This window comes from Phodopus roborovskii, unplaced genomic scaffold (assembly GCF_943737965.1).
Source record: "Phodopus roborovskii unplaced genomic scaffold, PHOROB, whole genome shotgun sequence".
Classification (NCBI taxonomy): domain Eukaryota; kingdom Metazoa; phylum Chordata; class Mammalia; order Rodentia; family Cricetidae; genus Phodopus; species Phodopus roborovskii.
The window spans coordinates 48,229,133-48,254,757 of NW_026126511.1; the positions used below are offsets into that span (position 1 = coordinate 48,229,133).

Sequence of the window (25,625 nt, forward strand, 5' to 3'; positions counted from 1 at the left end):
ATCCATGGGTTCAGACCCTGCTCTTTCACTTTTAATTTAACTTGGAGTCTCTTCCTTCAATTCCCAGAAATTCACATTATTGTGCCAACACTTAGTGCACTGCCTGGCAGGCATCAATCAGGGCTGGAGAGTGGCTCAGGGGTTAATAGCACTTCCTACTCTTGCAGAGGACCTGGGTTGAATTCCCAGAACCCATGAGTTGCATCACAACCACCTGTAGCTCCAGCTCCAGGGGATCCACTGCCCTCTTCTGGCCTCTATGAGGACTGCACACACCTGGTGTGCAGACTTAGCAAAAAACACCCCCCCACACACACACAAAATAAAAATACCCTCTTTAGACAGTAGAACCAGATTATTATTTTAACTCAGGTTATTGTTTATTATGATCTCAAATACACCCTTTGGTCCCTTCCCAGCATTCGCACAGACCTTGACAGCCTTTTGGAAATTATTCATGTAGCAGTAAAGTCAACTATGTCTTAAGTCTCTGTGAATATTATGTCTACATTGGGACGGGGGGGGGGTAGGGGCAAACAGAAAGAAATAACTGTAAGTCCAACAAACAAGAGGTATGCTATGAAAACACGTATCAGGGTGGTCTGATTTAAGAAACTTTTGAAAAACTGTTATTCAAACAGTGTCCTGAAATATGTGAAGATATTATATAAGAAAAGACAAAATAGGCAATTGAACATACTTAAATTCCTAGAGACAAAACAGTAGACTCAAAGAACTAGAAAATGACCTACATGATCTGAATGAAGACATCAATGGCGAAGGTTAGACTACATGTAGAGATATAAGCAGGACCATATTCTCCAGGGCAGAGTCAACCAAGTTAAAGATTCTGAAGGGCAAAAAAAAAAAAAGCTAATAAGGTGGTTCATATAGGCTTCTGCTATTGAATAATAATGTCCAGATTCCTCAGGAGAGAATAGACTCTTCTGACTGTAGGGAGGTGGTTTAGAAGGTGTTCTAGTTTGCTAAATGTAGTGGCGTACACCTTTAATCCTAGCAGTTGGGAGGGAAGAGGCAGGTGGATTTCTGTGAAGCTAGCCTGGTCTATAGAGCGAGTACCAAGACAGCCATAGCTATATAGTGAGACCCTGTCTCAAAAATAAGACAAAACGCCAGTCAGTGGTGGGGCACGCCTTTAGTCCCAGCGCTTGGGAGGCAGGAGAATCTCTGTGAGTTTAAGGCCAGCCTGGTCTACAGAGCTAGTTCCAGGATAGCCAGAGCTATGCAGACATATCCTGCCTTGAGAAGACAAACAAACACAAACAATACACCCACCATGCCAAAAGAAAGGAAAGGGTTTAATTGTCTTACACATTTGATCACAGTCCATCATACAGGGAAGTCAGGGCAGGAATTCAAACAGGACCCTAGAGGCAGGAACTAAAATAGAGGCTACAGAGTAATAACTTACTACTTGCTCTCCTTGCTGAGCTTGCTTTCTTACCACCTTCAGGAATATCTATCTGCACAGGGATAACACCACAACTGTGGGCTGTGCCCATCCACATCAATCATTCATCAGGAATTTCTTCAACTGAGGGCCCTCTTCCCAGATTAAAAGACGAACCAGGACAGAAGGTCTTATTGAATTCCAAGTGGCAAGTGAAACAAACCACTTCAAAAGCAGTATTAGTGGAAGGCAGAAAAACAGACCTACTCAAAAAATTTTCATTAAGGGAACAGCATCATATTAAGGGAAAAGAATCAATGAGAGATATGGCTATACCCCATGAGCCATGTGGTGGTGGTGGGGAAGCACTTTGGGAAGTCTCAACTCAAAAACATGAATTTGTTGAATAACACATTTCATGATGTAACTCATTATCCCCGTGCTGAAAATCAAACCCAATGAATGCATCATGCATTCTAGACAAGCCTGCTGCCATTGGCTTACCTCCCTAGCCTCTAAAGTATACACACATACATACATACCACAGCTAACTCCACATTCCTAAAGCAGTGCACAGAGTTAAAACTTAAAGATACGGGAATTTTATTAAAACCCTTTGGTAGGCACAGCACACAAATTTAACCTATTGAGAAACTTTTTGAAGCCACTATGGTGTATGGACAGTAATTCTGCATTAAGATCACTTATCTTTCAACTATTAGATTAAGTATGGGATCTATACTTGGTTTGAAAACGGAGAGGGATTGTTAACTAGAATGCTTCCTTTTCCTGGTGTCAGCTTTTGATTCTGAAAGGAAAAGGCTAATTTTTCATTTGTTCCTTTCCATTTTAACCTTGCATATAAATCAACCAAGAGGATTTTATGAGTAAAGCCCCCCCCCAAAAAACAAAACAAAACAAAAAAAAACAAACAAATACAAAACAAAAAACAAAGAAAACACCATAAACTCTGATACCCTAATACCTCATAACAGTTCTTCTGGAACACACATTTGCACACCACTTCCTTCTCAAACAGAACCGACCAAAACTGTTAGAACGGTGTGCTCAGTAAAACAAAGATCTGAGAAGTCTGCCTAACTCCAAGTGTTTGAGCTTTGTCACTTCTCCAGAAAGCTGTTCCATCTAGAGCTGTTTATTTCACACAGGCCCGAAACTGGAATGCTTCAATCCTTCACGAGCACCCTCTAGCACCGCTTTTTCCTAATTCGAAAGGCAGTAAGGAGTAACAGGACATTTAATGAATAATGACTGAGTCCGGCTTTGCAACATCAGTAGGGAATCCACTTAAGAGCTCATCAAGTGGAAAGAGGCGGATGACCTATTATAACTTTCAGGTGGGAGCTGAGAAACACGACCAAACCAAAGTTTTAGAGTTCATTCTTTGCTCGAGCATGAAGAAATGTAGCATTTAACTTCATATTTGGCCAAAAGGACCTACCAAACAGTAACGAAAGACATCCTGACAGGTGCAGGGAGTGTGGAGTGTATGCAAGAGGGAATTCAAATCTCAACTGCAAAATCCAGCTTGCCACAGTCCACCTCACTTAGTTTTCTAACTGCTGACCTATCTCCGCGACAAGTCAGGACGGAGGTCACAGAGTCCAAAGCGATACCTTTGGCCACTGTCTTAGGAGCGGAAACTCACCAGTTTCATATCGGAGTTTTGGTTGTTCAGTACCAATCTCTCCACTTCTCAAGCAAGGAAGCGTTTTCCGGCTCAATCTCCGTCGCCGAGAGCATCGCGGGACTTGGAGTTTTCCGTTCTCACGCACTTTCCGGAGCATCACGGGAAATGTAGTTTTACTGCAGGCATTATGGGAACTGTGAGCGTCTTTCCTTTTCCTCCTTTTTCTCTGTAAACTCCTCCTTCTGTCCGCTTAAATTCTTCGCCACCGCCAATTCATCCTACCTTTCCATCCCAGAATGATATCATGACCCCCCCACCCCCATCCCGGTCTGGAATCCATGTCATTCTGGGATATGTAGTCCGCACGGCTCCAGTTCCCGGCTCCCCTCCTCCCTGTGGGAAGGCGTATGGGCGCAGTGCCTGCTGGAAGCTGTAGTTCCCTAGGGCCTCAGACCCCAAGCTCTGCTCCTTTCCTCTAGGGAGCCGGAAACTACAACTCCCAGGGATGCCCGGCGGCAGCAGGTGGGAGCGGGGCTGTTGCTATCAATATGGCGGTTGTCAGCTAGACAAAGACAGTCAGTCTGATGTGATTGAGACAAGCGAGGTTTTCAGGGGGAGACTGGGAGATAGGGAGCTACCCTCCCCCCTCTGCTCTTTCTGCGCGGGCCTGGAGCCCTCAGCCCCTCCCGCTGGGCGCCCCGCGGTGAAGATCCCCTCCCCCTCCCATTCTCCTCCTCCCTCCCTCAGCCTTACTCTGGGACGCTGGGGAGGGGGCTGAGCCCGGGTGCAGAGAACTCAGCTGGGTTTCCGAGGTGAGTGGGGTCGTTTGCGATCCGGACTGCCTGAAGTCTCTTTCCTCACTTCTTTCGTTACTTTACGGGGGAAGATGTTTGGAGGGGTTTGGGGGCAGAGAAAGTGAGTAGGCGCCACAGATGGGTCTCTGGAGTGGCTGCGTGGGGGGGGGGAGTAAGTGGGGGAGGGAGGGGGCTCCCGAGGGGGCAGCGGTGCGCGGGCTATGGGGTGGGGCAGTTTGTGAGGGGCGGGCGCAGAGAGGCGACGACGGCTCCCTAACTTCTCTCTGGTCTCCAGGACCGGCGGAAGGTTTGAATTCTGGAGGTGGGGTCTTCCTCCTTGCGAGTTTGAGAAACTGTGAGGTGCTTTCGAGGTGTGCTGGTTTGTTTGGGGAGCGTCTCGCTGTTTTAAACTGTGACGTGTACTTGGGTGCTGGGCTCGTCTTGAAGGAATGTCTGTGGATGGTAAGTTAGATAGCTGGAGTCGAAGATAAGCGGCCTGGGCTTGGGAAGCTGCGTGAGTCCCGGGCTGGACTTTTGCTCTGTGGACCTTGTGCAGGGTTTTGGGGGTTCGGCAGCTCGTTGGTGTCTGGTGGCTAGTTCACTCTCCGTGCCCTCCTCAGGGCCGATCTCCACCCCAAACTCCCCGCAGCAGGTCTGTACAGATGATGTGATTTGGAGATGCATTTTGCCTCCTCAAGTCGGCAGCTAAAGGTGGGAAAGGAAAAGTGTCTCTTATTATTTTATTCCGGAACCGTGTTTTGGTTACACTATTGGGGCTACTTTGAAAGGAGTCCTCTGCGCACCTTAACCCCGAAACAGTAAGTAAAGGTATCTTGTCATCTTCATGCTCAGTGACTTGCCAGTTATTTATAATTCGGGGACGTGGGGTTGGGAGTCTGGAGTGCTAAATGGTATATGCATCTGTGTCCACTAATGAGACAGAATGTCTGCTGTGTGCTCTGAGGTAGATAGGGCGACTTATTTTCGTAGTTGAAAAAACTGTTGGAAATTATTTTCGGGGAAGAGGGTTGGTGGTGTGCTGGAAGGCGCTGCATGTATTTTTCTTCTACCCCGCCCTGTTCTGTCTCACGTTTGCTTGAAAATTCGTATGAAGAGTGAGGAAGCATTGGGTGAGTGAGGCAAAGAATTCACTTAGCATGCCGTGTAAAGTTGAATGATAAAAGTGATTTCTATTTTGTCTGATGAGTTTAAAGAAGACATTGTGTGTTGTATAGGGTACAGACGCGTCCTCTTTTTTTCTGGGGACCTACAGATAATGGAAATCTTCGCCTACTGCTTTCCTATCTTTTCTTCCCTTCCTTCCTCCTCCCCCTCCTTCCTTCCTTCCTTGGCACAGAACATTTTTTTTTTTTTTCCTGCTGGAGACATAATACCTCCTGTTATTTTTTTCTTCTTAGTTTGTGCTAATATGGGTTGTGCTTTTTGTGGTTTCACTATAAAATGAATCATTAAGTGAAAAGGACCCGAATTTGTTCTTATTTTGCATTTATGCCACAAGTAATTATCGCATCAGGTTTCTAGTGCTTTGCATTAAACTTATTAAAATTACTCAACTAAGTTCTAGATCTGGTTGAATTATGCGTATAAGTCAAATTTAGGAAATCTGATTTTATTGTTCAGTTTTAAATTAGAGTTGGAATGAAACATCTTGTTTCTCACAGTCTTGAATATTTAATGACCTTACACCAAGAGAATTTAAGATCATACATTTTGTACTCCCTCAGTCCACAAAATACAACTTCTTCAGTAACTGTGTTAATTTTGTTGTATCACAGACTTTTAAATAACCAAAAGAGTAATTAGTATCATATCTATTTCGACTTGAGAATTTAATATATATTTGGTCAAAATGTATCATTTCTTGAATGTTTCACCTATCAGGAAGGGGTTTTTAAATTCCATAGCATCTGGAAGTAACATAGATACACTGGGATTTTATGGTAGGTTTTAGCCTTTGTTTTGAAATTTTTGCTGTTGATCGTTCACACAGATAGGGGGACTGTTGGCATGAAGTTGAGCATTATCTATTTAAATTGACCAGAATAGAATTTCATATACTGAATGTGCTAAGTCAAGCTGAGCCTTTGGTTTGTTGAAGACGGGGATTTTTCAGAATCACTTGTTTTAAGTCCAAACCTGAGACATTAATTTTCAAAAACCGAAAGAAATTTTCATGTGACAATATGATAGTTGCTTACTTGTGTTTTTCTGAAATGTATTCTAATAGTCATGGATTTTTTAAACTAATAATCATTTTAGATATGACAAACTGAAACATTCCAATCTAGGTAAATAATGAGTTGGTTTTTTTTTTTTTTTTTTTTTTTTTTTTGTTGTTGTTTTTTTTTTTTAATCTACCCTTTCTTCAAATCCTCTTTTTTGTTTATTTTCATCAATGGGTATGTGAAGTTATTTATGGGAAAAGCATTTGTTAAACTTTTTCTGACCAGTAGTCTGGTTAAAAAAAGGGCTCCATGTACACCAAATATTCTTTGCATTCAGGCTGATTCTGTTGCTTTTTGAGCACTGGGGCATTAAAATGATGTAAAGCCTTTACTGCAGGCTAAAGCATAAAACATTCTCAGCATGTGAAAGTCATATGCTTTACGAAAAAGAGTAGAGAACCAGGGCATTGGTGCCTGTCCAGCTTAAAATTTTATCCTGTTTAACTGTAAAGACATATTTATTTTAGTCTGATCATCTAAAAAAATGTGGCCTCTATTACGGGAAGTTGAAAATGCAAGCTGTTTTTAAACAATCTGCTGCTAGTTCTGTGCACGGCATAGGGAACACGGTTTAGTGAGGAAAGTGCATCAAGGAAAGGAGCCCATAGCAATGTGTTGAATGCTTTTCCAGAGGCTTCATTTGCACTGCTGGGTGCATTTCATCTTCTAGCCAAGTAGAAACTTAATATCTTTATTTTTCTAAGTTGTAACAAGAATTGTAACAAAGACCTCATTCTTCTACTCTGGCAATGTTATACTAAGTGTTGGTGGGTATTCTTGCTCACTTCATTTATTGTATATTGTATATTAATTTGTTCTTTTTGAGTTTTTCTGTATTATTAGTTCTGTGTGTAGTTTCAAATTTTAGTTGGCTACCTTGTTTCTATCAAAAACAGGTTTACCCTTGGGTTCATCTACTGCAGCTTTTCTGTTGTTTTTAAACTTGGGTTCTTTCTCTTGGAAATTATAAATTTATTGTAGAATGTTATTTTTCTTAAATAGGAGTTGCTGTACTTCTCAACTCCATAAGATGATGAACATTTATAGATCAGTCTTAAAAATGCTGATTAAAAATGTGCTGGTTTTTGTTCATTCATTCTTGCTTTATGTAGGTATTTTGGCTTCCAGAATCTTACTCTTTTGTTCTTTGGCTAGATTTTGTTAACTACTGGTTTTTCTTCTTTTCTTTTTCTTTTTTTAATCCCCCTCCCCCACTGGGTTTCTCTGTGTATCTTTGTAGACCAGGCTGGCCTCGAACTCACAGAGATCCACCTGCCTCTGCCTCCCGAGTGCTGGAAATAAAGGCATGTGCCACCACCACCCAGCTCCTTTCTTAATCTTTTCTATTTAGTACAACTTTGTATAAGACTTATGAATAAAGATCATAGCATATTCATATCCTATATGAATGTGTTGTATATTCATATTCATATATGTAGCCAAACATACATGAAGTGTGTGTGTATGTATCAGACAGACCTACAGCCATGAAAACAAATCTGACCCACAAGTAGCAGAGACCAAAGGAAGAGTAATCACCGTACATGCAGCCCACATATCATTGTAACCATCATCTTAACAGATTTTGCCAAACTATAGTTCTGTCAGATGTCAGCCTGTCTGATGTTTTTCTCACTAGTACTAAATAATTAGTGTGTGACTCAGATTCCTAGACACGACTGTGTCCAAAATGGCCTTCACTTAGACTAAGGACCCATCCATCCTAGGTAAGGAGTAGAGACTCTCTTAGTAAGACTTTTGGGTTTCAGTTAATCATTGTTTATGGACCCTTCTGATGTAGGAATGAGTTGTGGATTTATTTTAAAGGTATTTGTGAACAAAAGATAAAAATTGCATTTTAAATGATTTATAAAGAAATGGTTTAGCTTTATTGTGATAGGCTACTTTAACTTTTTTTTTTTTTTTTTTTGGACTCAAGTGATGAAATAATTCTAGTCCATTTGGAGGCCATTAAGATTTTCATTAGGTTGTTGATTATGATTATAATATTTACTGGATATATATGTCCTGCTGTTTGTTTGTTTGTTTGTTTTTTATCACTGTGACATAGATTGTGGTTAAATGGGAAGAAAAACCTCAATTGAAAAAATACCTCAATCATATTGCCTGTGGGGCATATTCTTGGTTGCTGATTGATAAGAAGAGGGTCCAGGGAACTGTGTGGGCAATTCCATCCCTGGACATATGGCCCTCCAAAGCATAAAAAAGCATACTGAGCCAGCCATGAAGAGCAAGCCATGAGGAGCAAGCCAGTAATTAGGTCCCTCTGTGGTCTCTACTTAATTTTCTGCCTCCAGATTCCTGTTCTACTTGTGTTCCTTTCTTAACTTCCCTGAATAATGGACTATGATGGGGAAGTGTAAGCCAAATAAACCCTTTCCTCCCCAAGTTGCTTTTAATTACGATGTCTTTATCCCAGCAATCAAAAGCAAACTAAGGCAATATACTTGGTAGTTCTGTCCATCTTTTGTTCAGAGGCCCATAGGTAGCATATTAGAAACTAGTAAATTTCATGTTTAAGGAAACAGTATGGAGGTACAAAGGAACAGTGACTTTAATGAATATAGTCACATTTTTGCATTTATTTATTATGTGTGAATAAAGACACCTGTTATGGTTTTAGAAGACAACTCATAGGAGTTGGCTCTCCTACTGTGTGGGTCTTGGGGATTGAACTCAAGCCCTCTGCCTTGCTAGCAGATAACTACTGAGCTACCTGCTGGCCCAAGATTCAATTTTTATACGGGGGAAAAAAAGTCAAATGTTTGTGGGTTCTGCTGAAATGAGGATGATGTAATACTGAAATTATCTGCCTTGTGATTTTGATAAGGAGTAGTAATAATGTTAAATCCTGATGCTCTTGGCTTGGCTGGTCAAGCCTTGCAGTCATGAGATGTAGCTGATCTTGCTGTCTGCATATATTTCCTTTCATTCTCTTGCCGTTCTCTTAATTCATTGCTTCTGACTCATTACATCAGTCTCTTAACTAATCTTATTCCATGCAGTGGTTTTTTCATTAGTCATTCTACACTGGTACCTGAGGGATCTTGCCAAAGTAAAATGAGAATTTGATTGTCAGCCATACTTTTCCTGTAATCCTTCAGTGGCTCTGCAACCTTTCAAATAAATCCAAACTTTGAGTCATTCCACCAGTGTCAAAACCAGCTTTCACCACTGTATAACCTTGACAAGTGTTTTGAATGTCTGTAGATCAGTTTCCTCATCTGTGGAATGGGAATGAGAGGAGAACCTACTTAGAGTGCTTTTGCTATAGCTTGTGTCATTTAGAAAGTGCTGCAAAACTAGAAGAGGGTATTGTACCCTTCATTCAGCTGGCCCCATTGGTTATGTCATAAACTTCAATATGGTACAGAAAGAGGAGGGGATATAACTTAGTGGTGGGGTGCTTGTCTAGCATGTATGTGCAAGGCCCTGACATCAACAAACACCAAAAGCAAACAACATAACAGAGAACCCTAAACCTAGAAACTGACATTGGTACAATGATTGTACATAATTCTATGCCATCTTACCCTATTTGATTCATGTAACCACCACTAAAATTTAGGCATGGAAATAATCCATCACCACACGTGGGGAATACTCCTCTTTTTGTTAGGGTCTGTTGTTCTGTGGTATAACTGTGTAGAAAGACTCTGTATTGGTTGCCTTTTTTATTGCTGTGATAAGTAAGACACCATTGCGAAGGCAACTCACAGAAGAAAGGGTTTATTTGGGTTTATGGTTCCAGAGGGATAAGAAAGAGTCTATTGCTGAGAGCTCATGTCCTTTCCCATAAGCCCAAAGCATAGAGAGCAAACTGGAAATGGCTGGAGTTTTTAAACTCTCAAAGCTCACCTCTAGTGGACACACCTCCTAAATCTTCCCCAATAGCACCACTAACTGGTAATAAGTATTTAAATACATGAACTGAGAGGGACATTTTCATTTAAATCACTACAAGAACCAGTTGTTTGATCAGGAATTTCACTCTTTGGCCTCTAGTATTTTAGAAATTTTTTGGTATGGTTAGAAAGTTTTGTGCAAAATCCCAATTAAGTTTTCTTGTCAGAAGAATTGGAGCTGAGTGGTAGTGGTACATGCTTTTAATCCCAGCACTTGGGAGGTAGAGGACTTTGGATCTTTGAGTTCAAGGATAGCCAGAACTACACAGAGACAGGAACAAAAAACAAACAAACAAACAAACAAAAGAAGTTGAAAACAACACAACACAGAACAAATCCTAGGACATAATGCCAACAGTCAGGAGGGTTAGGGGTCCAAGGTAATTTTCCTTTTCATGGTGAGTTTGAGGCCAGCCTGGGTTACAAGAGTCCCTGGCTCACAAAACCAAAACAGCAGCAATAAAACATGAATAAGCTTTTCTTAAATAAGGAATTATGGTGTTAGTACCCATTAAACTTTGCTAGTGAAGTTTAACAGTGATACTGTTATCTGTAAATGTGTAAAATTAAGATGAATCCCTCCCTTCTCTTACCTCTTTTGAAACAGGGCCTTGTTCTTTCTGATGCCTAGACTGGCTTGAACTCTTGTTGATTTTCTTTCATTGCCTCTTGACTGCTGGGATCAGAGGTGCTTGCCACTATATGCCCAGCTGATACATATCTCACCAAAGCAGAATGATACCAACATCTGTGTCAGGTGACCAAAATTAGACTTATATTTAGTATCATGTTGGTCTTGGTGTTAGTGCAGACTTGCTAGATGGATCAGAGGTCATGGCAGTCTTATTTTGGACTTAGAAATTAGCTTCAAAGAAGGTACTTTTGAAATTATTTCTGGAGAAATAAATGAGAGATTTAAAGAATAAAAGAGGGAAAGATTTAGATATCTTTATCTTTAGTTTGGATACCAGAAAGGTTTATCAAATTAATGGCTAGTTATGGGGCTGCTTATCTTTAACTGTGTGATAGAGAATTTTCAAATGTCACAGCTCTGTGGTATTAACACAAGATAGGCCATGTGATTTTTGTCTTTCAAATTTGAGGTATTTTTTAATTGTCAGCCTGGATAATTTGCTTTGAGGGAAAAAAAAAAAACTTAAAAATGAACTTGAAGTTGTTTCATTGGCAAGAATAAGATAAGTATCAGTGGAGCTTCCTGGTAAGCCAGATTCATCCGTGCAGGGCTTTCAGCTACCTGTGGTTTCAGTCTCTTGGTACATTTTTCCCCATTGTATTTATCTAGTTTCAGCATTACTTTTCTTGTTGTGTATTCTAAAATAAGTAATGTTTTCGTTAGAACTTATTTGGCCACAAAGGAATATAAGTGTTTGAGACCAATGAAACTAGATTTGTGTGTGTGTGTGTGTGTGTGTGTGTGTGTGTCCATGCACTTACTTACATATACACTTACCAGGGTGCATGGTTAGAGATCAGAAGTAACTAGCCCTTAAATAAAAAAAACACTCAGGAATCTTAGGAGCAGTCTCTGCCTCCTAGTCTGGAGTATGTGGTCTCAGGTATATTCTACATGCCTACCTTACCTATTTCTCACTTCTGCCTGTGGCTCTGTCTGCCTTGATGCATTCTGTAGTCCTCCTCTTTCCCAAAACACTGACTTGTATATGGCTGTGGTATACCATGGTGCTGTTGGAACTGATTCTTCAACTAAAGTTTACCTCTTAGTGGTAATGGTGTTTCTTTTAGTTCTGTTGACCAGAGAGAAATCTGAATTCACTAACAATGAGTTTCATGTCTGTTCCCATTTCGGGGGGTAAGAGAGCAAGTGTAACACAAAAGGGATCGTCTTAAAGTGGGTACTTCGATGTTGTTTGCATAGGGTTTCTTGAAGGGATTGAACAGGGCATTCAAACACACCGAGTCTGGGAGTGTATGTTGAGTTACTCGGTGATACAGAAATGAGTTCATTGCCCTTACTCTTTTCTACAAGGATCAATTTGTAAGAAATGGCAAAAGACCTACACTATAATTTAGCATTGGTTTTTTTGACCCTAGTTACCTCAGGCAAGCCAGAAAGATGGCATAATGGCACTGTCAAAGTAAGTTTTAATTAAAGCAGCTCTTTCTATTTTCCATCAACTCTAAGGGGAATGAGGAATGTTAGGTGACTCCTAACTATTGTAGCAACTAAAGCCTAATCTCATACTTACTGTCTAGTATGGCAATCTTTTCTTATAAAATCTCTTATGAGTCTGGAGAGATAGTTTGAGTTAAGAGCACTGACTGTTCTTCCAGAGGACCTGGGTTCAATTCCCAGCATCTACATGGGAGTTCATAATTGTCTTTAACTCCAGCCTTGGCGGTTCTGACACTTTATTTTGGCCTCCTGAAGCACTGCACACATGTGGTGAAGACATATACCAGGCAAAGTATTCATACATGTAAAGTGAAATAAAATATTTAAAAACGAGCACTAGCTACTCATTCAGAGGACCCAGGTTCAATTCCCAGCACTCACATGGTTCACTATCTGTAACTTCAGTTTCAGGATTTGATGCCCCTTTCTAGCTTCCATACATACTGCATGCATTTGGTGCATAGACATGCATGAAGGCAAAACACCTATATGCATAAAATAAAAATAAAAGGAAAAGATAAACTTTCGTGGTAGGTTAAAACAAAACTAGTTCCTTTGTGCATTCTATTTGAGAGGACTTGAGCTGGTCAATCCACCATACAAACCATCTTGTGCTGCAGAGATTCAGCAGTGGAAGAATTGGCTTGTCTGTTCAGCACCGTATCCATCAGCCTTAGATTACATTTGACAGAGGATCATAATGCCTAGGAAAGGAACTACAGCTTTTTAAAGTTCCTCTGTCAATATTGCAGTTAATATGAATTTCAACACCGAAAACCCCAAAGCCAAGTTTTCATTATTACAAATCAGCCCAAGAATTTTAGACACAAACACAAATCAAGCGCCATCAGCTAAGAGTCTAGAAGAACCCAGTCCAATTACAAAGGAATGGAGCTAAAGCAATTGGGAGTCAAAGTGATGTAAGCACATGGACTGTACCAAAAAGGAAGCAGACCTCAGCTATTTTTGCAGAAAAAATGTTTAGAAAGAGTATTAAAATGCTGTTTTCCTGAGTACTACCTCCAGATATTTAGAACCTGGGATGGGCTTAGGAATGTGACTCTTGTATAAATACTAGATAAGTCTAATTGGTATAGGACACTACTCCATAAGCATACTAAATAATTCTAATTGATATAGTACATTTGGAAAATGCAGATCAGACAGTGTAATGCTTGGATATGAGGTAGTTGTTAAGATCTGTAGTGCATTAAAATGTCTCCTTCAAATATGTTCTTGCCTTTTTCTAAATAATGCATGTCATCCTCTCTAGTTGCCTATGCTCTTAAGTTCTGACACAAAGGCGGCTTTGGGTGAGCATGGTTATTTTTCTAGATATTATCCTTAGCAGTATTATGCCCCAGGCTACTTCATCAGCTCTTTTTTTCTTAATTGCTTGTATGTGTATGCACATGTATGTGTATGTATAAAACTTTTAGAATATCAAGCATCTTGAAATCTTAAAATTAATTCCTTTGCCTTTCCCTCCCCCTCCCCCAAGGTATATATCACTGTTCTCAGAGTCTTGATTATTTCTAGACCATTGAGCTGCTGGGGAACATGGACTTTGGAGCTGGATTCTTCTGATGCCCCTCTGATCTTTACAACTTACTCTTTGTTTAAATGTCCCTGTGTTTCATTATCTCCATTGCTAAGCTGGGGTAAATAACAGTATCTGTTTGGGGCCAGTGAGATGGCTCAGTGGGTCAGGGCGCCTACCGCCAATCTTGATAACTTGAGTTTGATCTCAGGACCTGCAAGGTGAAAGGAGAGAACTGACTTCTGAAAGTTGTCTTCTAATCTCAACATGTGTGCTGTGGCACATGTGTGCTCCCACACATGCAAAATAAACAAGTAAATGTACTTAAAACAGTATCAACACAGTAGAATTCTTGGGCTTATGAAAACGTTTGTACTGTGATTATAATAGTGATTGGCACAAACAACACTTCATTACTAGGGGTTCCATGTTTCTGTTTCCGGGATCTGCATGCCCTCCTTTAACCCTTACGATTCTTCTGTGGTACAAGCAATACCTTTCTAGCTAATGTGTTTTCATTGTGTTTATTCCATCTCAATTTTCTCTATGTGTAGAACTTAATTACATTTCACATAAATGCCTATTGAGATCACTGCAGCATAGAACTAGCCTTCCTGCCTCTCCCCTACTCTTTTCCATGGCACATAAAATGCACCTGTAAAACGATTTTCATCGGACTATTGATAATCATTTAAGTATGGACTCTTAAATTCACGTTGCACTGTGTGATCCCCTATGCTTTTTAACGTTTTTTAACGTTTCTAATATTTCCTTTTCCCTTTGAATAGTATGTTTCTGACATTTCCCCTCTTAATATTTGCCATGTTACTCAGTTAACATGTTTGTATATCCTTGACTTACCAGTAAGGATTGTATTTAATAAACCCATTTAAATCCTTTCCCCCAAGGAGACATTTTCCAGTGGATCTTGACACACTCATGTAGTCCATTTACTTCTAAGTCCTGCTTACAGACATACAAAAAGTTTACAATAATAACTTTTTGAATTTACTTTTAAGGCATGTTGTATTTTCAGGGTTCAGTCTTTATCCCCTGTGTCTGAATTCAATTCCTATTGGGGTTTGGGATTGGATTTTCCTGTTGGCTGATCCCTCTGTTCTCTTTGTTTTCTCCCTAATTTGTATCAACTCTCAGTTGTCTGGCCATTTCTGGTTGTGTTACTATGTTTCCTCACAGACTTATTTCAGTTGGGTTTTTAAATTTTTTAATTTTTGTGCATCTTAAGTAAATCAACAGTCATCTACTTTGACCACCACCACTAGTAAACATTAAAACTTGGTATTTACATGTGATAGCCTCTGTTGTAAATGGCACTGTGAACCTGCAGGTGACTCAATGGGGAGTGTGACCTAGTGGGCAAGGGATGATATCTGTTGTCTTTGTGTGCTTCTCCCACCTGCTGGGAAGTGTTTCTTCCGTTTTCCTTTATCCTTTTGCTCCTTCAACCTTTGCTTTCTGGCCTGACCTAGTTGATGATTCTGTGCCTCAGTCTTTATGTCAGCAAAAGATAGGGAAAAGTTGAGAATCACTGAAAATCAAGTTAAGCTATCTTCCTTGGCAGTTTACATGTTGAATGATTGTGTTTTGGCTTTCTGATAAGTATACAAAAGTCGTTTTCAATGACTTCATTTGAATGAGCATAGTCAGGCAATGAAAAAAGTTAATGTAGCAAAAATCATTAAAAAGTAATTCCCTAAATATTTCATTTTAATCAAAATCTAGGCTGCTTGTTCTCATTTACTGACACAGAGCTGTAGCTCTCAACTGAAGTAATTGGACAGTGCTCGTAGGCCATTTTGATTGTCAGTCTTGGAGTAAAAGTGCTCTGGTCACCCAGTGGGCAAACAGTGACACTATCTCCCCATCCCAACAGAGAATTCTCCCATCCAGACTAACAGTATTGGCAGGGGTCAAAAACTTGATCTTGGGGTACAGTCTGATAGTACTGGAATGCATGGATTGGCTCTGTATATCAGATTGTTTTGTACACACCATACACTTAGGGCATCAAGTTTGATTTTTTTTTTTTTTTTAAATGAAGGAAGGTTTTTTCTTTTACTTTATATCTGCCACCAAATGCATGTAGTGCCCATAGAGACTAGAAAGGGTGCCGGATACCCTGGAACTGTAGCTATGACAGTTGGACAGTTGTTACCTGCCATGTGGGTACTAGAACTTAACCTGGGTCTTCTGTAAGAGCTGCCAGGACTTTTAACCTTGGAGCTATCTCTCCCACCCTAAAATAAAGGAAGATCTTAAAGACACATCCTGTGAGTCATATTTTAATGTCCTTACTTCCCCCAAGTCTTTTATAGTAGTCTCACATCTACTTTCTTGTTTTCAGTAAGCCACCTTAAATTGTACCAAAACATTTAACTTTTTTTTTGTAATTTACGTTTTATATAAACAAGTCTTTAAACTTGTATTTTGCCAGCTTAGACAATGTATAATTACATCCCACCGCTGCAATGTCAGCTGGGATATGTAAAGAAATCCACCTACCCTTGGCACAAGGTAGTGTATGAGGTGCTTGTTTTGTATAAGTCAGGGTTCTCCAAAGGAGCAACTGATAGAATGAATATGTATATTAAAGGGAGTTGTTAGAATGGCTTACATAGCATACAGTCCTGGTAGTTTAGCAATGACTGTCACAGTGGAGAGGCTGAGAAGTCACGTGCTGCTCATTCCTTGAGGCCAGATGCTTCAACGTCACCAGTCTTGTGCCAAAGGCTTGGGGGATTCTAGTGAAGCTGCTGGTCTCCATTCTGTGTCGGAAGCCTGAAGAAGTTGGTTCTAATATTGTTGAAGGAATACAGCAATAGGATAGACAAACTTGCCAGCAAGATTGAAAGCAAGCAAGCAATCCTCTGTGTCCTTTTATCTGGGTGGGTCTTCTTGCTTTAGATAATCCAATCAAGAAAGCCCCTCATAAGTGTGCCAATTTTAACAAATTCCTAGTCTAGTCAACTTGAAAACCAATATTAGCCAGCACTGAGCTTCCCTTGTTAGCTGTTTTAGGAGGAGTACCTAGATAGCATGGTTATTAAATGGACATTAGCCAGGAGTTTATGAGTGAAAAATAAGGAACCAAACTTGTTATAAATTGTTCTCAAAGTAAGTTCACTGATAAGTCTTTTCTTACCTAATGAACAAATTGTTCCCCTAACACAAAACAAATAAATCCCTTTATAAACATACAGTAATTTTAAATTACAAGTGAAGTGCTTTGCTCCAGATTGATACTAATTCGTGAGGTCATTGGGAAGGAAAAAGGACTGTGAAGTCATTAGCTATCTCTTTTAAAAAAGAATAATGCTCTTTACCTTTGGTGATATGAATGTTAGAGAATCTTTGATTATTTGAGGTAGCTGGGAGCCTTGTCTGTCTTAGAGGTTATTAAATTATTGGTTTTCTGAGTTCTGGTGTTAAACCTGAAAATAGTGAGGAGAAAGACCAAATCCACAATTGGCCAATTAAAGCAAGCTGTATTTTGGGGTGCACTTGGCACTGGCCAGTCTGGCTTCCTCTCCTTAAGTCAGGATTTTAGAGAGCAGCCCCCTGTTGGCTTTTGTGCTTTTGTGGGATAGATAAAGTGTTAACAACAGCGGGAAGAGAGTTGGCTGTTATACATTGTTAGAAAGATACAATGAGAAGGAAGGAACAATGGTAAGAATATACATCATGTGAATGGGGTCACAAGTTTAGTCTAGGTTGGAAAACATGTTTTGCAGTTTACATCAGACCTAAGGAAAAGGAACTTACTCTTAATTACAAATAGAAACCTTAACTTGCAAGGATTTAATACAGGACAAACAGGAACTACTCTTTAACTACAAACAGAATCCTTAACTGCAAAGGGTATTGTCCTGTTTTGGGCTCCCTAGAGGGTTTGTTTATTTAGTTACTTCTTTTCCTGGTGCTTGGGATTGAATCGAGTGCTAAGAACACACTCTTGTCTTGAAGTATATTTAACTGTGCTTCAGAGGGTGCTACTTGCTGGCCTTGTATCCTATATGACAAGTCTATTTTAAGCCCTGGCAAACTTCTGGGTTTTTGTTTGTTTGTTTTGTTTTTGTTTTTTTGTATTACCTTCATTTAGACCTTTGTATATTGAATACCATCAGCTAGTCTTCTGCCTTTTATCAAAGTATCTTTTCCTTTTATCTATTTTTTAAAGATATATATATCTTATAGCCTATATATAGTCCAGGCTGCTCTCAAATTCCTAGTCCTCCCATTTCAACCAATTGTTAGGACTACTGATAGGATTACCACTTCTGACTTGTATTTTCATATTCTGTTCCTCTTCTTTCTTTTCCTCATCATTCCTCTTCCCTTTCCCCTCTTTTCTCCCTCCCTCCGCCCCTCCCTCCGTCTCTCCCCCCTTCCCTCTCACTCACTCCCTTCCTCCCTCATGCTGGAGATTGAACCCAGATCTTGTACATATAAGCACCCACTCTACCACTGAACTACAGTCCTAGTTCCCAATAGATTAAACACTGAACTGGCAATGGATAGTTTGTGGTCTTTTGTATCTTATCACTTCAACTTAGCATAAATTGTTGAAATACATCCATGTTATAACGTGTATTACTATTCCTTTTCTATATAGCTTAATAATATTGCATTGTTTATAAATGTGAATTCCTTCACTAACTGATAAATAATTTGAGTACATTAAGAATAAAGTCTATGTGAAATTTACCTGCACTTGTCTAATGTTTTCATTTCTCTTAGGTGGGTACATAAGAGTGGTAGTTTTTGTTTGAATGTTAGATTTATGTTTAGCTTTTTTGTTTCTTTGTTTTGTTTTTCGAGACAGGGTTTCTCTGTAGCTTTGGAGGCTGTCCTTGAACTTGCTCAGTATACTAGGATGTCCTCGAACTCACAGAGATCCACCTGCCTCTGCTTCCTAGTGCTGGGATTAAAGGTAGCCACCATACCCAGCTTTTGCTTTATTTTCTTAGTAGTGGTGAATTGGCCTTCTCTGTTATCACTTGCCTATCCTTGTGTTTGTGTATTGGTTGCTGATTTTCCTGCATCCTCATTAGTTCTTATTGTCTGTTTATAATGTAGGGATACAGTTCTTCTATACTCTTGCTGACACTTGTCTTCCATTTTCTTTATGGCTGTAATCATGGGAGTGATGTTAATTTGCTTTTTTGGATAGCTGATGGTGGGCATCTTTTCAAAGATTTACACATTCTTTTTGGTGGAATGCCTGCTCAGGTAATTGTTTATCTTATAGTTTCATCACCAACCTATGACTGAGTTGTAAGAGTTCTTTGTTTTCAATGTATTTTTGTTTGTTCTTATAAACAGATAATTCACACTTTTTCTTAACCTCTGACTTATTAGTTTTTTCTCTTGCTCTCTTTTTTCTTTCTTTAGTGAATTTTTAAGGGGAACTCTGAACTCTGCAACAAAATTGGTACTCATTTCAAAGATCAGGGGGGACAATGAATTGATAGACCAAAGACAAAGTCCCTTACCCTGTTCTTTGGCTTTCCTTCAAAAAGTACTTACACAGATCCTATCATGGTGGCCCATATCCATGGTCCTAATACTCAAGAGGCAGAAGAGTTCAGAGATAGAGCCAGCTTGACACAAACACACACACACACACCCTGTCTAGAGCCAGCCTGATATAGACAGAGACCATGTTTAAATCAAAACCAAAAAAGTATTTACGTAGGCCTGCATTTCCTTCCTTCCTTCCTTCTTTTCCTTTTCTTTCTTTCTTCCTTTTTTTTTTTTTTTTGAGACAGGGTTTCTCTGTGTAACCCTGGTTCTGTAGACCAGCTTGGCCTCAAACTCAAAAAAATCCAACCTGCCTCTGCCTCCCAACTGCTGGAATTAAAGGCCTGTGCCACCACCAACCAGCTTGTATCTGCTTTCTTAATGATACTAATAATATCATATAATAATAATATCATAGCCACTTCCTTTATCTTTTTGCCATAGTTTCTTGAGTGGATGGGACAGCAGACAGTGCCTGACCTACATAAGCTAAAAGTTTATTTATTGAACTATGGATATTACTCAGTTTGTAGAGTTCTTGTGAGACACACATGAACCCCTAGATTCTGTATCTAGTGTCACATAAATCTGGCATGGTGGCACAATCCTGTCATCCCAGCATGCAGAAGTTTTGGGGGCAGGAGGATCAGAAGTTCAGGGTCATCTTAGCTATAGAGAGCATTTGAGGTCAGCCTGAAATACAGGAGATGCTGTGTCAAAGGAAAAGAGAGCAAATTTCTTGCATGATGATAGGAATCTTTCAGAATTGTTAGTGAGACTACAGAACAGACCTCATACAATGGGAAGACTATGGGAGGCAGCTCTGGCAGAAACCACGGCCAGTGCCCCCTCATAGGTGTGGTCTGGCTAAGACAGCACCACTGTTGTTTATGTGCAGCTGCTGCAGTGGGAATGGGCTCGAGGTGATGATCATACTTGGTCTTGGAGCAGCAGTCCGAAGGGGTTTCTTTTTGGCTGTTTGAGACACCAGTTGTCAGAATTTGAGGCACATGCGTTTGCCTGTACTCCATATTCAAAGGACATTGAGGTCTTGGTGTCATATATATATTTATATTTTTAAGCTTCTTGAAGTGAGGCAGATTCCATCTTAAAAGAAATTCAGGTATTTGTCTAATTTAAATTGTAAACAGAATAAAGTTCCACGGACTGCAGTTTCACGTCTCAGTTTCAGGTCCCCCTGTATTTCCCTTCTCCTCCACAGACAGTATTGAGCATTCTCTCTTGTGTTTCCTGATGTAAGCTGCCAGTATCTGTGTACATGCCTACTCATCCTCAAACCTTTTACATGGTGTCACTACAATCCATGAACAAGTTTCATTCTTCTAGCTTGATATCTCAGCAGTTTTGTCATTAATAATCCCTCTCTACTTCAAAGTCTTCCTTCTTCGCTTTTTTCGTTCCCTATTTTGTTTTTTTCTTCTTTGTGTCTCAAAAGAAATTGCTTGCCTACCTAGGCCTCATGTGTCTCAAAGCTCTACTCCAGCCCTGACTTTTCCTTATCCACATGCTCATTTTACTGTCATCGTCTTGTTTTCCAATAGTAGACTAGCCCAGGCCTCAGAGCATGCAACTAAATGGTCCTTTTCAGGTGTTTCAAAGGCATCTCGATTAGCACTTACGAAATCATATTTGAGTTTCTCTCTTCCACCATTGCTTTACAACAGTGGTCCTCAAGCTTCCTAATGCAGTTGTGCTGACCCCCAACCATAACATTATTTTGCTGCTATTTCATAACCATAATTTTGCTGCTGTTATGAATCATAATGTAAATATCTGATATGTAGGATATCTGATATGTGATATATGACAATCCCCCCAAAAGGGGTCACGACCCACAGGTTGAGAACCACTGTTCTATAAGCAGTGAAACCACCAATGGTCAATGCCTGTTTCTGCTAGTTGCCTCTTTGAGTCTTAACTCCTTCATGTCTTCTGAGCGTTATTTCCAGGCAGCTTTTGGTTGTCACCATTTCTCTTCCTCTTACATGTCACCCATGCCCAAGCTACGTCAGTGATAGCCTGAAATAGTTATCCCACAGAAGAGTCGTGTGGTTGATGTTATTCTTCAGTTTTTAAACACTTGCCCTTAGGAGGAAGCCTGCACAATCTAATGTGTCTCTTGTTCTCTCTGATCTCCAGCGTTCATTGTCTCTGTTTTTCTTCTTGATTTTGATATTTTAGCTTTATTGAACTTCTAAGCTGGCCAAACTCTCTCTACCGTAGTTGTCCCTCACATGTGGCAAGTGAGAAATTCAACCTACTTAACTGTTTATAAAATACAAATTCTTACAACGTTTAAAAAATTCCACCAGAATCCTCTTTTACATGGGCGGGGCTGTGCTTTTTAGGGGAGATGGGCATGTGAGCTTCTGTTTTTACTGCTCTCCATCATCATGCACATCTGCGTAGAAGGCTAACTTAGCAGCTGTGCAATAGGCAGCTGCAACCCTGGAACAGCCACAACAGTGCAAGACAGCATTGAAGCCTCCTTGATTGACATCTTAGCCAAGGGAGGGCCTCAACAGCAGCTGAGTTAATAAGTGATGTCTGGTTGCAGTATAGTGAAACACAATTTTTCTCTATTATGTCAGTGAGAAACTCCCTTGTTAAAGTGTATTTTACTTTATTTAAGAACAATGTATATATGTAATATCTGTATACAACAGAAATGAGGGCTGGAGAGATGATTTAGCAGTTAAAGGCTAGGCTCACAACCAAAAATAAAACAAATGAAATAGTTTATGAAAACCATCTAAGTGTATAAAGAAAGTAAAAGAGTGATAATAAAAATTCTAGTGAACATATTTTTTTCAAAGATGGAATTAGAAATGCTGCTGAAATAGAGTATGAGTTAGTGTACTTTGTGTTGGAAAATCTCAAATTTTTTGAAAAATAACTTTATAAATTTATTCATTTTAACATAGCAGAAAAAGCCAGAGCAGGACAACTTTCTGGCAACAGTTAACCTAGTGATGCTAATATCCTCTGTAACCTTGTTTGTTGTTGTGTTTTGCTTATTTTGCTATGACTTACATTCTCAACTTCCTATAGTAATAGAAATAGAATGGAAGGGGCTGGAGAGATAGTTCAGTGGTTAAGAGCATTGACTGCTCTTCCAGAGGTCCCAGGTTCAATTCCCAGAACCCACATGGTGGTTCACAACCATCAGCAACTCCAGCTCTCAGGGATCTGTTGTTCTTTTCAGGCCTCTGTGGGCACCAGGCACACAATGACACAGACATACATGCAGACAATCACTCACGCACATAAAATAAAAATTTTGAAACATTTTAAAGGAAAAATAATAGAAGGCAGCATTTTAAATTTAAACATTCTAGTGACTACATTTCAGCAATTGAAATTAAATTTAAAATGTGTTCCATTTAACTCAGCTGTCCAGCATATTACTATTTCAGCATGTTCTTAGTGTACAAATGACTAGAGAAATATTTTATATTCCTTTCTTACATTAAGTCTTCAGAATTAGTATTTTACCTTTTTTCTTTTCTTTGAGCACATACATTTCCAAAGTGTAGCAGCAGGGCACTTTATTTGGCATCTCAGTGCAGCATTCAGACAAAGGCACCATGAATCTGATTGGAAACCTGTGGATGAAATGCATTGAATGATGCAATGCAGTCAAGAGCCATACTGGGAGAATAATGGTAAAACCAAGGTTTCTCTTTTGGTTTTCTTCTAAGTTTTATGATTTTGGATGTTATATTTATGTCTGTGATACATTTTGAGTTAGTTTAAGCTTGAAATACTCCTTGAGGTTCCACTTTTTTATATACAGATTTCTTGTGTTTTCTCTTTGGGTGTTGAAAATGACATCCCATCTATTTTGAGTTGCTTTGGCACCTTTGACAAAACTGTGATGGTCGTCTTTTGTGTAGCCACCAGTTTAAAATTAGCCTGCTAGTGTGTATCACAAGCCCTTCAGGATTTCTGAGTGGCTCTTAGCAATTAGCAAAGGAGTATCTAGTAAAGTTTCTTGGCCGCTCTGTTTATTTAGAAGATCTTTGATCTTTTTCCCCCTTAAAAATTTCATTTGTTAATATACAGCTTCTGAATCTATGTGATGAGATCTGAGAGCTTCACTAATCTATGACTATAGAGATAGGGAATTAGAAGTCAGTTTGAAGCTGACTTTGGTTGACTACTTAAGTTTGATGTATGAATCAGCAAAATAATAGTAGTAGGTTCATGTGTGGGGGGCCTGTGAACTCTTCAGTTATGAGTTCATAGCCAGATTTACCCGACACATGTTTCCTTCATGAAGCCACATGCCCCTTGTTTTAACTGGGTGTCAGGAATCTAAATGTGCATCCTTCCTTGTTCATGCATGGCAAGCAGTTTAACAAGTGAATGATCTATCCAGCCCCTCATCTAAGTTCTTCAGTTTGTGGATATAGAATTGTTTGTAATAATAGCTGTTTTTTGTAGTTTCTGTAGGTTCTGAAACAGTATGTTTTTGCATTTTCAAACATCCTTAACTGATGAGTTGTTTGTGCTTCATTCGATGTTGGAACCCATATATGGGAATCCATTCCATCTTGTCATGAGTTCAGGGAGCTCAAATCACTCCTATTGTCCTTAAGACATTTTACCGGCTACCTGATGCCTGGGCCTTGGTGGTGAATGGCTCCTATCTAAAAAATAGATTTGGGCCCAGACATGTTTACACTTACCCTGTAAAAGGCAGAGAATACATGGGGTTATGGAGTACCTTTAGGATTAGGGGAAGTAATTGCTATTTGCCCTTTATACATAATAATGACTTCTTAAGTTTGATGTATGAGTAAAATGGCGCATTCAGTATGGACTGAATCTGACTTCCTGATGCTATCTTATGTCTCTGTCCTCCTTTTGTCACTGATAGCTAGCTTTTCCCACACTCGCTGACTCAGGAACAGACCCAGGGCTGCTCAGCTGGTTCCAATTGCCATCCAATAAACTCCAGTCCTCCACAATTCGAACCTATAAACTTTTTACTTCCACCCCAGCCAAGTAAATGCTTTTACTCTTTCTTTTATGTGTCTAAAAGTAATAGTTGATTCTCATTCAGAAAGAATAATTTTCTTCTACTTGAATGAATACATTGAAAAGACTGCTCACATTTCTGTTCTTCTATCAAAGTTGCATGCCTGCAATTGGTGAAGACTGCTGAAGTCATTATCCACTTAGGAACCTCAGTAGCTCCTCATGATGTCATTCAAGTACTGCATCATTTATTTAAGCATTTATTGTTGGTCATCATGGTTTATTATCATTCTAGAGGCTGAGGCAGGAGAGTTGTGAGTTTCAGGCCATTCTGGACTATACAGCAAGAACAGGTTTCAAAAGAAGAAACATTCTTCATCCTGTCAATTCTGAATTGAAAACGAGAATGAATAAGAGCTAAAAAATAGTGATGAGATTATTGTTGCACAAGTTCATGGGTATTCAAGTTTTCTTTTGTCTTTAACTGAAATTAACTTTTATAGCAGAAGTAGTATACTCACACCCAATCACCCATTTATAACTGGATGTCCAAATAACCTGTGTGTGTGTGTGTGTGTTATGATGGATCTTATTAAATAGCCTAAGCTGACTATAACTTAGGACCCATGTACCTGTGCCTCCCAAGTGGTAGGATTATGTGCATATATATATATATATATATATATATATATATATATATATATGGTTTTTTTTTTTTCAGGAAAAAGACAAGAGGGAAGAACATTCTTAAAAACAATTTGAAGTTTTGTAAGTCATGGTTGTTTCTTGTTCTTATTTGCTTGTAGAGTGGGAAAAACTATTTGAATACTTGAATCACTGTTTTAAAAGATGTAAGCTTTGTGAATAATTTTTAAAATATAAAGGTAATTATGAATTTACTTGACAGGTAGTTATTTTAATTAAAAAGTAACCTTAAAATGCTTAATATTGCAAAGAATACACAAGGATTTTTTTCAACAGCTGAGGCCATGTATTACACACAAAAACCAGAGTTCTGTTAGAAAGGCATAAATGAGAATTATCAACAAGTCATTAATAATTTATGCCATTAATATTTTCTATAGTTTTTTTCTTCTTGTTTTTACACCATGCATTAGGAATTTCCTTTTTAAGCAAAACAATAAAGAATTGATATTAAAAAATAGAAAATTACTATTTTCATGTGTATGTCAGATACCACATACCATCTTTGTTTGCCCTGTAATGACATGGTGATGTTGTGTTTATAACAGAAATTTTATCTACTTCATTCCAGACATTACCTCTCCTTGACTTCAGTGCCATTTTAAGCTTTGTCTAGAGGAGGCTGGTTTGAGACCATCCTATTCTTGCTCTT

At 39.3% G+C, this 25,625-nt stretch overlaps 2 protein-coding genes across 12 annotated transcripts in view; one reads left to right on the forward strand and one right to left on the reverse strand.

Annotated features, from left to right (window-relative positions):
- Ints9 (integrator complex subunit 9) overlaps positions 1–3,214 on the reverse strand; it is an 84,830-nt gene extending 81,616 nt beyond the window's left edge. Inside the window, 1 exon segment of the mRNA XM_051195510.1 lies at positions 3,081–3,214. Within this exon segment, the coding sequence (XP_051051467.1) occupies positions 3,081–3,089 (9 nt within the window). The 5' untranslated portion in view covers positions 3,090–3,214.
- Positions 3,215–3,570: 356 nt separating this feature from the next.
- Hmbox1 (homeobox containing 1) overlaps positions 3,571–25,625 on the forward strand; it is a 122,442-nt gene continuing 100,387 nt past the window's right edge. For 9 of the 11 annotated variants that reach the window (XM_051195515.1, XM_051195516.1, XM_051195517.1 and 6 more), the window contains exon 1: positions 3,571–3,874. The gene's annotated coding sequence lies outside the window, so the exon portion shown is untranslated. The remainder of the gene's footprint in view (positions 3,875–25,625) is intronic. The other 2 variants (XM_051195518.1, XM_051195519.1) reach the window with 1 other exon arrangement.